General features: G+C 48.9%; 2 protein-coding genes across 6 annotated transcripts in view; both read right to left on the reverse strand.

Annotated features, from left to right (window-relative positions):
• Positions 1–232: 232 nt before the first annotated feature.
• SH3BGRL3 (SH3 domain binding glutamate rich protein like 3) lies at positions 233–1,655 on the reverse strand. The gene is made up of 3 exons (XM_049617734.1): positions 1,571–1,655; positions 785–952; positions 233–664 (listed from the first exon to the last, which is right to left on the reverse strand). The coding sequence occupies exons 1-3, from the start codon at positions 1,616–1,618 to the stop codon at positions 599–601; spliced, it is 282 nt and encodes a 93-aa protein (XP_049473691.1). The 5' UTR covers positions 1,619–1,655; the 3' UTR covers positions 233–598.
• Positions 233–13,234, reverse strand: part of CEP85 (centrosomal protein 85) — a 35,827-nt gene continuing 22,825 nt past the window's right edge. For 2 of the 5 annotated variants that reach the window (XM_049617724.1, XM_049617722.1), the window contains 9 exons: positions 11,674–11,826; positions 11,296–11,447; positions 10,023–10,137; positions 8,859–8,909; positions 6,354–6,461; positions 5,003–5,228; positions 2,579–4,628; positions 1,571–1,721; positions 233–664 (listed from right to left, as the gene is read on the reverse strand). In XM_049617724.1, coding sequence (XP_049473681.1) covers positions 4,468–4,628; positions 5,003–5,228; positions 6,354–6,461; positions 8,859–8,909; positions 10,023–10,137; positions 11,296–11,447; positions 11,674–11,826 — 966 coding nt within the window. In that variant the 3' untranslated portion in view covers positions 233–664; positions 1,571–1,721; positions 2,579–4,467. Of the gene's footprint in view, positions 665–1,570; positions 1,727–2,578; positions 4,629–5,002; positions 5,229–6,353; positions 6,462–8,858; positions 8,910–10,022; positions 10,138–10,452; positions 10,603–11,295; positions 11,448–11,673; positions 11,827–13,234 lie in introns of those variants that run through there. The other 3 variants (XM_049617723.1, XM_049617726.1, XM_049617725.1) reach the window with 3 other exon arrangements.

The following is a 13,234-nucleotide window of genomic DNA, read 5'->3' on the forward strand; positions in this document are numbered from 1 at the left end:
ACATTACCGACAGGCATACAGATGTCCTACACTCACCAAGCCGGGCGTGTCAGGACACTATCACATGCATGTGAATCAGGAAGTGACCCACCCACACTGTTTAGAGAAACGCTGGTCCACCCAGTTATACATATGCCAGACATACACCCACATACGTGCGCAATCATACACAGAGGTGCCACACAGGAGACGGCCCGACCAAGGACTCAGGCCATATCAAACAGACACGGTGTCAGTGGAATGGGACATTTAATTGTCTCTAGGGGACAAGGAATGCGGGGCCTTTGGCAGAGCCCTGGCTAATGGAACCCACAAAGGTGCCCATCAGCCAGTGCCAGGCAGGGTGGCAGCCTCAGGGCCTGGCTGACAACAGCCAGCACTTGGGCTGTTGCTTAAGACAATTTCTGAGGCTAGTGGGTAAGGAATGTTGCCTTTGAATGGGAGAAGAGGGGGCTAAATTAGAGAGGGGGAGGAGGGGGGCTTGGGTTGCGGGGAGAGATTCCAAGGTCGGAAGGCTAGGAATGACAGGGAGTTGGTCACAAGGTCCTTCATGGCCGGCGGTGGCTGCAGGGGGACGTGGTGATGGAGTCCGGTGGGCTCAGGCCAGTTTCAGGAACTCCTGCAGTGTGTTTTGTTCCACAGCCTCCACGAAAAGCTCATAGTCCTAGGCGAGGGGAGGGGAGAGATGGTCAACCTGAGTGCTGGTGTTTTGTCCCAGGTCTGACTGACTTCTGAGTCAGCAGAAGTCCTACACTTCCCCACTCCCAACCCCCGGGGTTCATACCCCACAGTACTGGTCCCCGTTGACAATCTGGGGTGGGGTGGCCTTGGGGTTGCCCGCCAAGGCTCGCATCTCATCCCGCAGGGCGTTGTCCTGGGAGATGTCCACTAGCTGGTACTGGATGCGCTTCCCATCCAGGATGCGGGTCACCTCGCTCTGCTGGGACTTGATCTGGGGGTAGAGGGCGGGCAGGGGTTAGTGAGCAGGCTGGAGGATTTACGGGGGAAACCTGGGCAGAATGACAGGGACTGTGGCCAGTAGTTTTTGTGTCCCTCCACACCCTGGACGAGGGTTCTGGCCACTAGGGAGTTAGGAGGATGAGTCAGGTTTGCAGTGGGGCAGGATGAAAAGAGGGACCACCATGCGGAGGGGAGTCAGAACGAAGGGAAGTGGGATAAAGTTCAGTGGAGAGAACCAGGAACTCAGCGAGGGGAAGGCAGGGCAGGCCTTGGTGGAGGCAGGTTAAGGGGCCACCCCTGCCTAGGTACACACAAAGTGGGGGAGAGGAACAGCACGATCAGGACGTGATCGGGGTCGCAGGGGGGTTGCAGGGAGTGCGTGTCCGAGAGATGGGATGGGCGCGGGCAGCTCGTCCTGGGGCTGCTAAGGATCCAGGATGCCCAACGGAGGGGTTCAAGGCACAGACTCGGGGCCCGCGTTGGGACTCGACCCAGGAGGCCGAGCCCCGCACCTTCTCGCCCCCCGCTCCGCCCTGGGGGCGGGTCACGGGCGCCGGGCCGTAGCGCCCGGACTCCGCCGCCCGAGCTTTCACCCGGGGCGTGCACTCACTTCGCGGGAGCCGGTGACCGACGTGCTGTAGACGCGCAGGCCGCTCATGCTGCGGGTGGACTGGCAAGCCGACAAGCGGACGGATGGCTGGCTGTAGCGGCAGCCGCACGGCCTGGAGACGACGCCGCCGCGCTCGGGAGCGGTTTCCTTCCTGCTCTGCCCGCGAGTCACCGCTCTCAGGACCAATGGGCGGCGCGGGCAGGCGTGCGGCCGGGGCGGAGCCTGCGCGACCCCGCCCCGCGCGCCGCTGCCCCCTCCCCTCCCCCTCAGTGACGGGGCGCGCCGAGGACCCCAGTGCTGCGCGAGGCCGTCCCCTCCCGCGCCTTCCCTGATCAGGGGTTCAGCGTGAGGTGGGGGGAGGGGGCTGGTGGCCGGAAAGGCCAGGGAGGGCCTGGGTGACGGCTTGGCAAAGGCCTTTTCAGCGTCGCCCGCGTTTGCTGCACCCAGCTACCCACCCTCAGTGCCACGATAGCACGGCGCAGCTGGAGCTTTGAAGGCTTGGGCTATTTTGAAACCTACAGTTCCTTGGCTAGGGAATCTTGCTCCAAGGGACCCCTTCCCACAGTCCCCGGGTGACACTCACACATGGCTAACCCCATGGCACACCAAAGCAGGGACAGCCCCTGCTGGGAGATTTCCCCACAAGTTCCTCTCTACTCAGGCAAGTCTAGACAAGGAAGGGTGGTGGCCGGAGACAGGGCCACACCCTCAAGGCACCAGATGGAGGCCAAGGTAAGAGTTTGCTAGCTCTAGAACGGGTGGAGGCAGCAGTTGGTCGGGCTCCCCGGAGCCCTTGTTCAAGATCCGCAGCTGGTCTCCGGGTGGCCCTAGCTCAACTCCAACCCCAGATGGCATTCTAAAGCTGCTCCTGCTCCCAGAAAAAATCCAGGGGGTGGAGAGACTCATCAGCCCAAATCGGGCTCAGCTGTCTGTCTGGGGTTGGCCAGGACTGCCCTCACAGGCCCCCCACCCCACCCCCGGGCTCAAATAGCAGCCCAGAAAGACCACCTTAGCTCCGTGAGGCAAACAGGGCCCTGCCTGGCTCCAGGGAAGCCACTTCCTCACAGCAACCTAGAAGCAGACTTCCTCTCAGAGACTTACTGAAACTCTTTCCAACGACGACAGACTTGCTCAATGACTCAGGGCAGCTTCACCCAATAGAAAGTAGTGTCAGAAGAGATCTTATTTGTCCCCATAGAGAACACCAGAGGAGCGGAAGTGGTAGAAACAGACCTGGACCTGCCAAAGGTCCCTCCTTGCTGCTGTCTGGGGAACTTGGCTAAACACCCGGGCCTTGGCTCCAATAAGGCAAAATGAGGGGTGGAGTAAGGGATGGTGATAATGGTGATAGAAAACTGAGGAGTTTGTTAAATATTTTATTTTGTAATCAAAATAGGCAATACAAACCAGTTGACATAACAAGGATTCATATAAATAACTGCTTATAAACTTTGAGGAAAAATACCCGTGAGCATGGTGGCTGGGCTCCCAACACAGGGTGGAGACCAACCAGGCAGCTCTGCTTTTAGGAGGCAGGAAGGAGCCCAGAGGCTGAGGGGATGGCTGGGTGGGGCTGCTCTGAATGGAAGGGATACATCACTCCATAAATAAGACACAAAATTGTAAAAACACTTAACGAGTCTCATTCAGACCCAAGAATGAGGTCCAGGATGCTTCTCTGACAGCTCAAAGCTTAGCAACAAACTCAGTGGCTGGCTCTGAACTGCTCAGTGCTCCTCCATACCCTTACAAAGCCTTGGCTTGGCCTGGCTCCAGATCTAGAGGAGGCCTGGGGCCAGCCCAACAACCGGATACAAACAATTGTGTTCTGAGATGCTCCATACATGAGGAGGCAAGAGAAAATAGAAAGCACAGGGTCCCCAAAGGCCCCAGAGAAACAAAACCCACCAAATACGGAAAGCTAGAACTTAGAGCCAAGCTATACCGGGTACTCTGAACTTTCAAAGGGGCCCCAGAGCAATAAAGGGAAAAGACCCTGCCCCTAAACAAAAGAGAGGCACAAATCAGGACTGGGCTCTGGCCTCAGCCCCAGGAGGAGGAGGTGAGTAGCTTGACAGTTGCCCTGTGGCAATATGAGGGAAAATCCTGCCCAAACCCAGAACCATAGAGAAGAGTTTACAAGGGGGCTACCTGGATGGCCTGAGAACAAAGGAGAAGGGAGCTGTGCTAACCACATGGCCAGGGCCCCATGGGACAGAGCAGCTGGAGAATGGGGTATCCTGTAAAATGGCATGACAGCTCAGATTAAGGAGACCTGGATACAATCCCTAGGCCAATTCTAGTGGGTGCTTTGCTAATAAACAGATCACCCTGAGGCATCTGTGAGAACAAGAGTCCTGAGGAAGCAGCAGTGGGACCAGGCCAAAGAATACCCCGAAAGCCAACTTAGATCCCAGGCAGGCTAGCCGACTGGTCTGAGAATTCTCACATGGCCACTGTGACTGGTACTCAGCCTTTCCAGTGGACATCAGCAGGACCAAAGTATGGAGTGGGAATGAACGTGGATCCATCCAGAGGATGGAAAAGGGAAGTGAGCAGCCTGTTTACCTTTGACGTCAGCCTGGGGCTGGGAACAGTCTGTGAGGACTTATCAGTTAACCTGCAAAAGTTAATTAGTAACTCACCCTCAAAGGGTAAATCAGTATGACAGGACAAATGCAATCCAACAAGGCAAAGCCAGTGTGGGGCAGGGCAGGCACAGTTCCTTAATCAGCCCTTGGCCCCAGATGCAGGTTCTTACCCCCCTCCATCCCTTCTCTCTGGGAATAGCAGCAAATAGGAGGCAAGAGATTGTCAGGGCAGGACCTGCAAGACTGGGCTCTCAGCAGACCAGATCTTCCCTGGGGAAACGGAGTCTATGCCACCCCCAGCATTCCTCACTGAGTGACACAGTTTTCTCCCATATCCTGGGCATATCTGTCTGACATGGTGGTCCTTAAGTCCTCGATGTCACGGCGCAGCTGTTGAACCTCTTCTAGTTTCCTCCTGATCACATCTGGCTTCTGCAAATCTAGTTGAATCCCTGGGTGCTGTGCAGCTGGGGAGAAGAGCATTTCAAGAGAATGTTAGTGAGTCAGTTAGGAGATGCTTTCAATGGAGGGGTGGTATGGATATGCAGTACTTTGAGACCCATGGTCTTAAAACACATGTTTTTAAAAAAGTAGATGGGGATAGTGGGCTGAAAACTTGCTAAGGGCCATTTTCTGTTTGTCCCGCATTCAAGTACCCATTAAGGATGACTGCTTCCAAAACAGATTTACTGAGTATCTACTTTGCAAAACACATAAACTCCCAGGGGCAGTGACCAGGTCTACAGAGCCTTGATCACCCAAAGGATGGGAAAACTGGATGGGGGTGACAGAAGAATGAAAGCCACTCTCTCCTGTGTCCCAGACTGGCCTGAGGACTCACAGTGAATGCCCAGGAGCAGGGAGAGATTGGGGTCATGGCCCTGGGCCCTCTGGGTCACAATGCTACAGACAGCCTGCAGATCTTGAAGGCAAGTGGCCAACTCCTGGTGCAGTTCAAATGCCAGCTGGGCTGTATCTGGTGAAGATGGAGACCCTGGTTGGGCTTGACGCAGGTGTTCCTGGAGTGTCAGATTCTTCTCGATCAGGTCCTGGTTCTGTACTGAAAGCTGAGCAGACAGATGGGCAAACACATTAACCCAAAGCCCAGGGAAGGGCAGACTATTTATACATGTACGTGAATACACGAGTCACAGGGGATATTGCCCCCTCCCCACCACTACCAACAGGCTTAGCACTCCCCCTATTCCCAAAACTGGGCCTAAGTTCTCCTGCAGGTAGGTCAGGCCCATAGGGTTCCAGTACTGGAGTCTCCCCAGCAGACTCTGAGTCATCAGCCTCCAGGTTTCTGTTCAGGAACCAGAGAAGATACTCCCGCCCCTCGGAACTCTATCTGAAGGCAGTCCCTCAGCCAACTCTGTTAACCAGGCTATTAGAGGAGGCTTAACGTGAACTGTGAAATCTGAGGAGACACTGGTTTCAATCTCTCCCTGCCACCCTGACAAAAGTGGCCACCAGCCAGCCTGATCAGAGTGTGTCAGAGGAATAAAGGGGGCAAGAAAGACAACAATACAGCTAGTGGCCACTGGGTGGGGGCCTGAGGGAGCTAGGAACCTGGAGGACACAGCACTGGAATGTGCCCTGCTTGCATTTTTACACCTTCACCTCAGTAGAATCAGGCTTTTCTACAAAGACCAGCTATTCGTGTATGCCTGTGTCTCCTTCTCTCTCTCTCCCTGAACAGCTTAACCCATTTTCCCCTCCCTCCCTCTATTCTGTTTTAAAAACACTGAATAGAGTTCTTCTTCCAGTCCCAGCCTTTCACGTACACTGGGCCATGTGACAATCCCAGCTCTGAGAGACTCCTTCCTAGGTCAGTGAACTTGGTCACCCCTTGCTGACAGCTCTGTATACTCCATGAGGACCACCGAGCTCTCAGTCTTCTTGAACCCTTCCTCCCCAACGCCACAAACCTGTGGCTAAAGGAAAACAAAGGGAGAGAGACTGACTTCTTGCATCCAAAACACATTCCTGGGTAAATATGGCCTAAGATGGGATTACGACCTTTAACAGAAAGGATGATGTGGCGTCCCTTTCTATTCTTCTGCCAAAAACAGTTGTTCAGCAGGGACCTCTCAAACATGAGGGCTCTTGTGGGAGTAGGGATGGGGAAGGTACACTGAGAAATCAGGCTTGTGGAGGCAGTACCACGAGGCCCAGATGCTGCTGCTCACCTCTTTCACAGCTGTGCGAAGCTGCTGCAGGGCTGTCTCCCTCCGCTGGGCCTCCTCTTTCAGGGCCTGGCTTGCTCCTTCTTCCTGAGCCACCTCCTGCTCTAGGCTCTGAATCCCAGGGCAAGGAGTGGTAGGATTGCACATGAGGAGTAACAAATCTGGTTTAGACCATGTCACCTCTGGCCTGGACTATATAGTAAAGCCCCACCCCGCCCATACACGGCTTAGAGATTATCTTAGAAAAGCCCTGATCTGCTACTTCCCTTTGAAACCCTCCTATAGTTGCTGACCAATTAGAGGTCAGCTCCTCAGCAGGGCATTCCAGACTAGTCTGGCCCTTACCTACTTTTCTAGCCACATCTCTTTTCACCTTCCACACAGCCTCTACTCCAGCCACATCAAATGACTGCACAGCCTTCATTCCCAAAGGCTCCAGCTCCAAACTTGCTCACTCTCCTTCCCCTTTGTCTAGGCTACTCTCCTGCTCTATAACCCAGGAAACCTTCAAGGCCCACCTGAGCCTTCCTTAATCCGCAAATCAGATTCTATTAATCCTACTCTCGCCCTGCTACTCATACTTCCATCGTGGCTCGAGTACACTTGTTGGCAGTGCACATGGTTCCCCCCCCCCCATAACTTTCTTGAGGGCAAGAAATGTCTATTCAGTTGAGTTCAGTACTTATTGAACACTGTGACAGGCACTGAGGATACTGAAAAGAATACCAAACAATACCAGTCTTTGAGGAGCCCACAGCCAAAGCCCTTGAGAATACTGTGTATTAAATGCTTCTGACAGAGATAAGGGGTAGGAGTGCTCCCACAGTCACCTAATCTAGTTAGGAGGGGGAGAGGGAGAGGGAGAGGGAGAGGGAGAGGGAGAGGGAGAGGGAGGGAGAGAGAGAGAGTGTGTGTGTGTAGGGATGGTCAGGGTCAGGGAGAGGGAGGTATTTATGTTTGTTATTTTTTGCCTCTCATTCTATTCATTCCAACTCCCCTCCCCCAATTTTGAAACTTATTTGAATAAAGTATTTAAAAATTTTCTGAATTTTCCCATTTTGTATTAATAAAAAACTGCCAAAGGAGAACGTCTCATCACCATGAAATACCCAAGGTGACAGTTTTGAATCTGCTTGATTCCAGCAAATTCATCTGATATTTTAATTTGCCTGAGAAGTTTCATCATGGGTAAATGTAAAAGGTGGGGCTTTTTTGGGGCGTCTGGATGGCTCAGTTGGTTGAGCTTCTTACTTTGGCTCAGGTCATGATCTTGCAGCTCATGAGTTTGAACCCTGCATTGGGCTTTGTGGTGACAACTCAGAGCTTGGCACCTGCTTCAGATTATCTCTCCATCTCTCTGTCCCTCTCCCACTCGCGTACTCTCTTAAATATAAATAAAATATTTAAAAAATATATATATATTTTTTAAAAGTTGGGCTTTTTCAACCTTTTTGAGAGCTGAGGGTTTCAGGGTATGTATTTGAGACACATTAAAAGCTCAACTAGGAACCTGGGATTTTAAATGGATATAAACACTCACTAGGCTTGACTATCTTCTTATAGGACTTGAAATAGGGGAACTAGACAGACACAGCCCAACCTACATGATGGCAAAGGCAGGATTGCAGCTTTGAGCTGCTCTCAGAGTGAGTGCATTTCACAGTTTTGATGAGAAAACCTCTTTTGGAGTCCAAAGAGAACCTGAGTGCACCTGCTTTACCTAAGGTTTTTTGGAGAACCCAATTAAGGACACCTCCCTACTCTGGCCCAAAATAGAAACCAGGAGTTGTCTTTAGTTTTTCCTTATTCTCTAACCCCCTACATCTTGTCAGTCACTGATTCCTCTTAATTCCACTTCCTAAAATTCACTTGAATCTGTCCCTCACAGCTTCTTCTCCTTGCTATGCTGCCAGGTTCCTTCATCATCTCTCACCAGGATTTCTGCAATAATCCACCAGCCTCCAGCCTTGTTTCTCTCCAAGTGCCAATCTTTCCACACTCAAGCCTGAGTTGCAAATCTGACTACCTCACACCCAAATTACATTCTATTCGCACTGTCAGTATGGAGCCCGATGTAGGGATTGAGCCCACGAACTGTGAGATCATGACCTGAGCCAAAATTGAGTTAGACTCTTAACCGAACGAGCCACCGAAGCGCTCTGTGTGCTAGTCCTTCTATCTGGAATTCTAAAACCAAAGTATTCAGCTCTTCTTTGCCTAGCTAACTTTTCCTCCTTGTTCCAGGCTCATGATCTCCAGAAACCCTTCCTTAACCTGCCCTGCTCTCACTGACTCTTCTATGCTCCCCCAAAGCAGCAAGGACATTGTTCTCATAATACTGTGCTAAAACCTCTTCCCCACAAGATTGTAGGCTAAAAGCACTGATTGGGTCTCATTCTTGCTATACTCCTAACACTGAGCAAATTGTATGACACAGAATATAGAGTTGGCCGAATTCTAGAGATTCCATCAAGTCCTGCTCACCGTGTCATAAGGACACCAGCTCACCTGTACTTGTGAACGCAGCTGATCCATCTTCTGTTGTTGCTTCTCCACAATCTGAAAGGCAAAGTTATCAAGGAAGGCTATAAGCACAGGCTGATGGTAAGGTCAGAGGGCAAGAGGCTACATCAGGATCTATGGTCTATTAGTGCCACGGTGGCTATAGCCAATCAATAGTGAAACCAGGGTGAAGGCAATTTAGCTCTACTTACAGAAAAAAACCCAGATTCCCTATCCTAGCTAGCTAGCTTCACACTTCTGTACTCTACTCACAAAGAGGTTTAAACAGGAATGTAATGTGGACTATGACCACTACTGGGATGAAGTGGGGAATTCACTCTGATAACTGTGGGCCAGTAGAATAAACTTTATACATAACCAGTGTACATTTTGGTTCTTTAGTAGAGGACAGGACCAAAAATTCAGTTTAATGAAGTCTGGCCTATCCAGAGCTGTGATGAATGCTATTATTTATAGCTTTGGTCACAAGGCTGTTCAAGGAGAGACCACGAATAGGCCATTTCCTGTCCTTTGAGACCTCAGGTATTCTCTGAACCATTTCTGGGGTTTATTTATTTATTTTGAGAGAGCAAGTAGGGGAGGGGCAGAGAGCGGGGGGAGAGAGAGAGAATCCCAAGCAGGCTCTGTGCTGTCAGCACAGAGCACAAGCGGGGCTCAATCTGATGAGCTGAAAGATCATGACCTGAACTGAGATCAAGAGTCGGACACTTAAACAACTGAGCCACCCAGATGCCCCTCTGGGTCTTTTTTTTTTTTTTAACCTACCTATCAGTCTCACTAATAGGTTTGGACTCTTTCTTCTCTGCTAAATTAGGGCCACTTTGCCAGTTAGAACTCTGCCCAATGCAAGAGGTTCTGTGTGGGGCCTAAGCCATGAATGAAGTGCACCAAGCATCAATGTACCATTTTGGAGCATCTAGCTTGGATGTTCAAAAGCATATCCTCTCCTAATTCTGCTTGCCTGTTGTAAGAATAAATATCTAAAATGCAAACTTATTATGCAGGGATGACTTCTCAGAAAAGAGAGGAAAGTTCTGGGTAATGCATCTTAGGTGGCCCAGGGCCAGAAATTCATGGTTCCTTCCCAGTACACAATCTTCTCTTCCTTCTCAGCTTGCCCTCTATTACAGCCTGGACACACTCAGTCACCTTTCGGAGGGAATCACATTCTTTCTGCCAGGACTCCATTTCCACTTTTGGACCTTCTCCCTGTTGGGCTGGACCTTCTCCACTGGCCTCCTCCACACACTGCTTATCTTGCAGGCTGAAAGACAGTGGCCTCTTTAAGAATTTTGAAGTCAGGCAGATGTGGCTTTGACTCCTGATTCTATTATTTATTGTACGTTTGGGGTAAGACACTCAGGCCCTTCCAAGCCATATCTGGGGATAACGTGTTAGGTCTGTTGTAACATAGGGTGTACCACACACAAGTTGCCTAGCGTATGTTAGTTCTCTTCCCTAGAGGCCAGCATCTATCCGCTCTTCCACCAATTCTCTACCTGCCCAATGCTCTTTTATATTTGTTTTGATATTTAAAAATAAACACTCATCACATGTATTTAGATTATAAAAGTCATACATGTATACTGTAGAAATTTTGGAAAACAAAATCTTTTTTTCTTGGCACACATAGTCTGGGGCAGGGTCAACTTTGACCCCAACCTCTCTTCTGACTCCAACCGAAGGTCTCCTCCAATGGATCCCCACAATCACTTTCATTATGGCTCATCTGCTGAGACAAACAACAGGGTCACTATGGTTGAATTTGGGATGAGAAATCCAATCCATCCCATTAGAAACTGGATTTGGTCCAAGAGGCTGTCGAAACACAGCCATCACATTTTCAGAAACTGCAATTGATATGGAAGAGGCTCTCAAAATACCCTGAGAGTACATTATGGCATCTTGTTTTGTTCTTAGAACCTGTTGTGGCAATCGAGAACAATCCCTAGGGCTGAAGAGAAACAGATGTTCCTAGTAGCCTTTAGCTTACAAGGTTCAAAATGTAGATCACCCCCCACCCTCCACCCTTAACATCAGGATCTGCTTTTGCAAATATACAGTTAACTAATTTCCCAGTATATAAAGTGGTTCCCTTCGCTCAACACATACATACTCAAGGATTACTATCCATTATTATTATTATTATTATCATTATTATTATTATTATTGTTATTATTATGCCAGGCACTGGGTTGGACCTTCTAAAGGATACAATGACAAACCCCCACTGCACTACTACACCCTCCACTCTCCATCTCAAAGACCTATTCCTTGCCCATAAGCAGCTATCCTATTATTCATATTCCAAAGAAACGAAGCTCAGAAAAGTAAAGTGGTTTGCTCTAAGTCACACAGGTAGTAAGTAGGATAGACCTAACTCTCCACTCCTTTCCTCAACTACACAAGGGTATTTATTTACCTATGTCTACTGGAGAATTCTGCTCCTCTCTGTCTCAGGCTTTCCAGTTGACCCTCCTTCTCTCTGCAGGCTGCCTGGGTTTCCTCCAGCAAACTCTCCAGCTCGGTTACTCTCTCCTGCAGCTCTGTACTCTTCAATTCAGAATCCTTAAGCTGAGAGACAGGATCCCATACTTACGGTCAATAAGCCAAGGAATACTGCGTATCTCAAAAAAATGTGCAGTCCAATTGCAAATTGGACAGATGTGAGTCTGGACTTGACTCCTTTGGGTTTTTCCTTTAGGAAGCCACAGGGTAACTGCATACAGCAGAGGCTGAGGAAGTCCCCCTGCTTGGCCACTCCTTGCTAGCCCCAGGTATGCCCAGACATTGCTGCTACCTGCTGGCTCTGCTTCTGATGATCTTCCAGGGTGGGCAGGTCAGCCAGGTAACGCTCCAAGGTCTCAATACGCTGCTGCTTCTCCCGGTTCTGCTCTGATTCCTTCTGACATTTCTTTTTCAAATTATTGATATGTTTATCACGACCCTTGACCTAAGGAAAGAAGTCAAGAATCTGTCTCCACTGACTCCTCTAGGACTCTGAACATCACCTTTTTTTCTGAAATGACCATTGTCTCTGCCCTTAGAGCTGTAAATGTCGTTCTACTACAATGAAGACAGGGAGCTGTTCAAATTTTGCCATTTGAAATTAGGGCATAAACTGCAGAGTTAACACACCTGAACTTTCCAATCAAGGGTAGGGAAGAAGGGCTCCTTGGGGAGTTTTTAAAAACTGGTAGCACTTCTACATACAGGCATACCTGGGTGACACTGCAGGTTTGGTTCCAGACCACTGCAATAAAGTGACTATCACAATAAAACACGTCAAATGAATTTTTTGGTTTCCTAGTTCACACAAAAGTTATGTTTACACTATACTGTAGTCTATGAGGTGTGCAATAGCATTGTGTCTAAAAAACAATGTACATGTCTTAATTAAAATATACTTTATTGCTAAAATATGCTGATCATCATCTGAGCTTTCAGCAAGTCTTAATCACAGATCACAGGTCACTAAAACAAACATAATCATAATGAGAAAGTTTGAAATACTGCAAGAATTACCAAAATATAACACAGAGACATGAAATAAGCAAATGCTGTTGGAAAAATGGCACCAAAAGATTTTTATCAAGGCAGGGTTGCCACAAATCTTCAATTTGTAAAAAATGCAGTATTTGAGACACACGATAAAGTGAAGCACAATAAAACAAGGTATGCCTGTAATAAAGAATCCATCTGGTTTTTGTCCTGGGGTTCTGGGAAAAAACTTCTATACTCTTAGGATTTCCCAAACAATAGGAGCATCTTTGTTATTCATAGTGGTCTGGTCTGTTCCAGTGAAATAGGTAATGCTTTCTTCCCTGAACAGAACATGTGATTTAAAGCTAAGCAATCACCTGGAAGGGCTAATGAGACTGTAAACCTCTTGAGAGGAGGAGCTGTGTCCATTTTGCTTATTATTATAGCCCCCACACATAAAAGCCAGAGCTCAGTGCTTGGCACAAAGTGGGCACTCAACCAAGATTTGCTGAATGTACACTTTTTCTCCACTATTATGGTTTTTTCTTTGGCTTATGAAAAAAGGATGCTAGAGAAAGCAGAGAAAAAGTAAGGCATATCTACTGATGTCAAAAGGAGACACAGACCTAATTTAATCCAAAGGTAAGAAAGTACTAAGAGTGGATCCCTGAAAATCAGCCAAAGGCTTTATCCCAGGTATAATCTCTACCCTTTCAAGCTCTAAACCAGTGAGTCTCACATTTTAATATGCATCAGACTCAGCTGGGAAACTTACTGAAAATGCTGATAACCAACTGTGAATTTAAAAAAATGGTGGATTACCCAAAGACCTTTATCTCTTCTTCTAAAACATCTCTCAAATGACAGGAAGGAAATTA

Source organism: Panthera uncia, assembly GCF_023721935.1.
Source record: "Panthera uncia isolate 11264 chromosome C1 unlocalized genomic scaffold, Puncia_PCG_1.0 HiC_scaffold_4, whole genome shotgun sequence".
Lineage (NCBI taxonomy): Eukaryota > Metazoa > Chordata > Mammalia > Carnivora > Felidae > Panthera > Panthera uncia.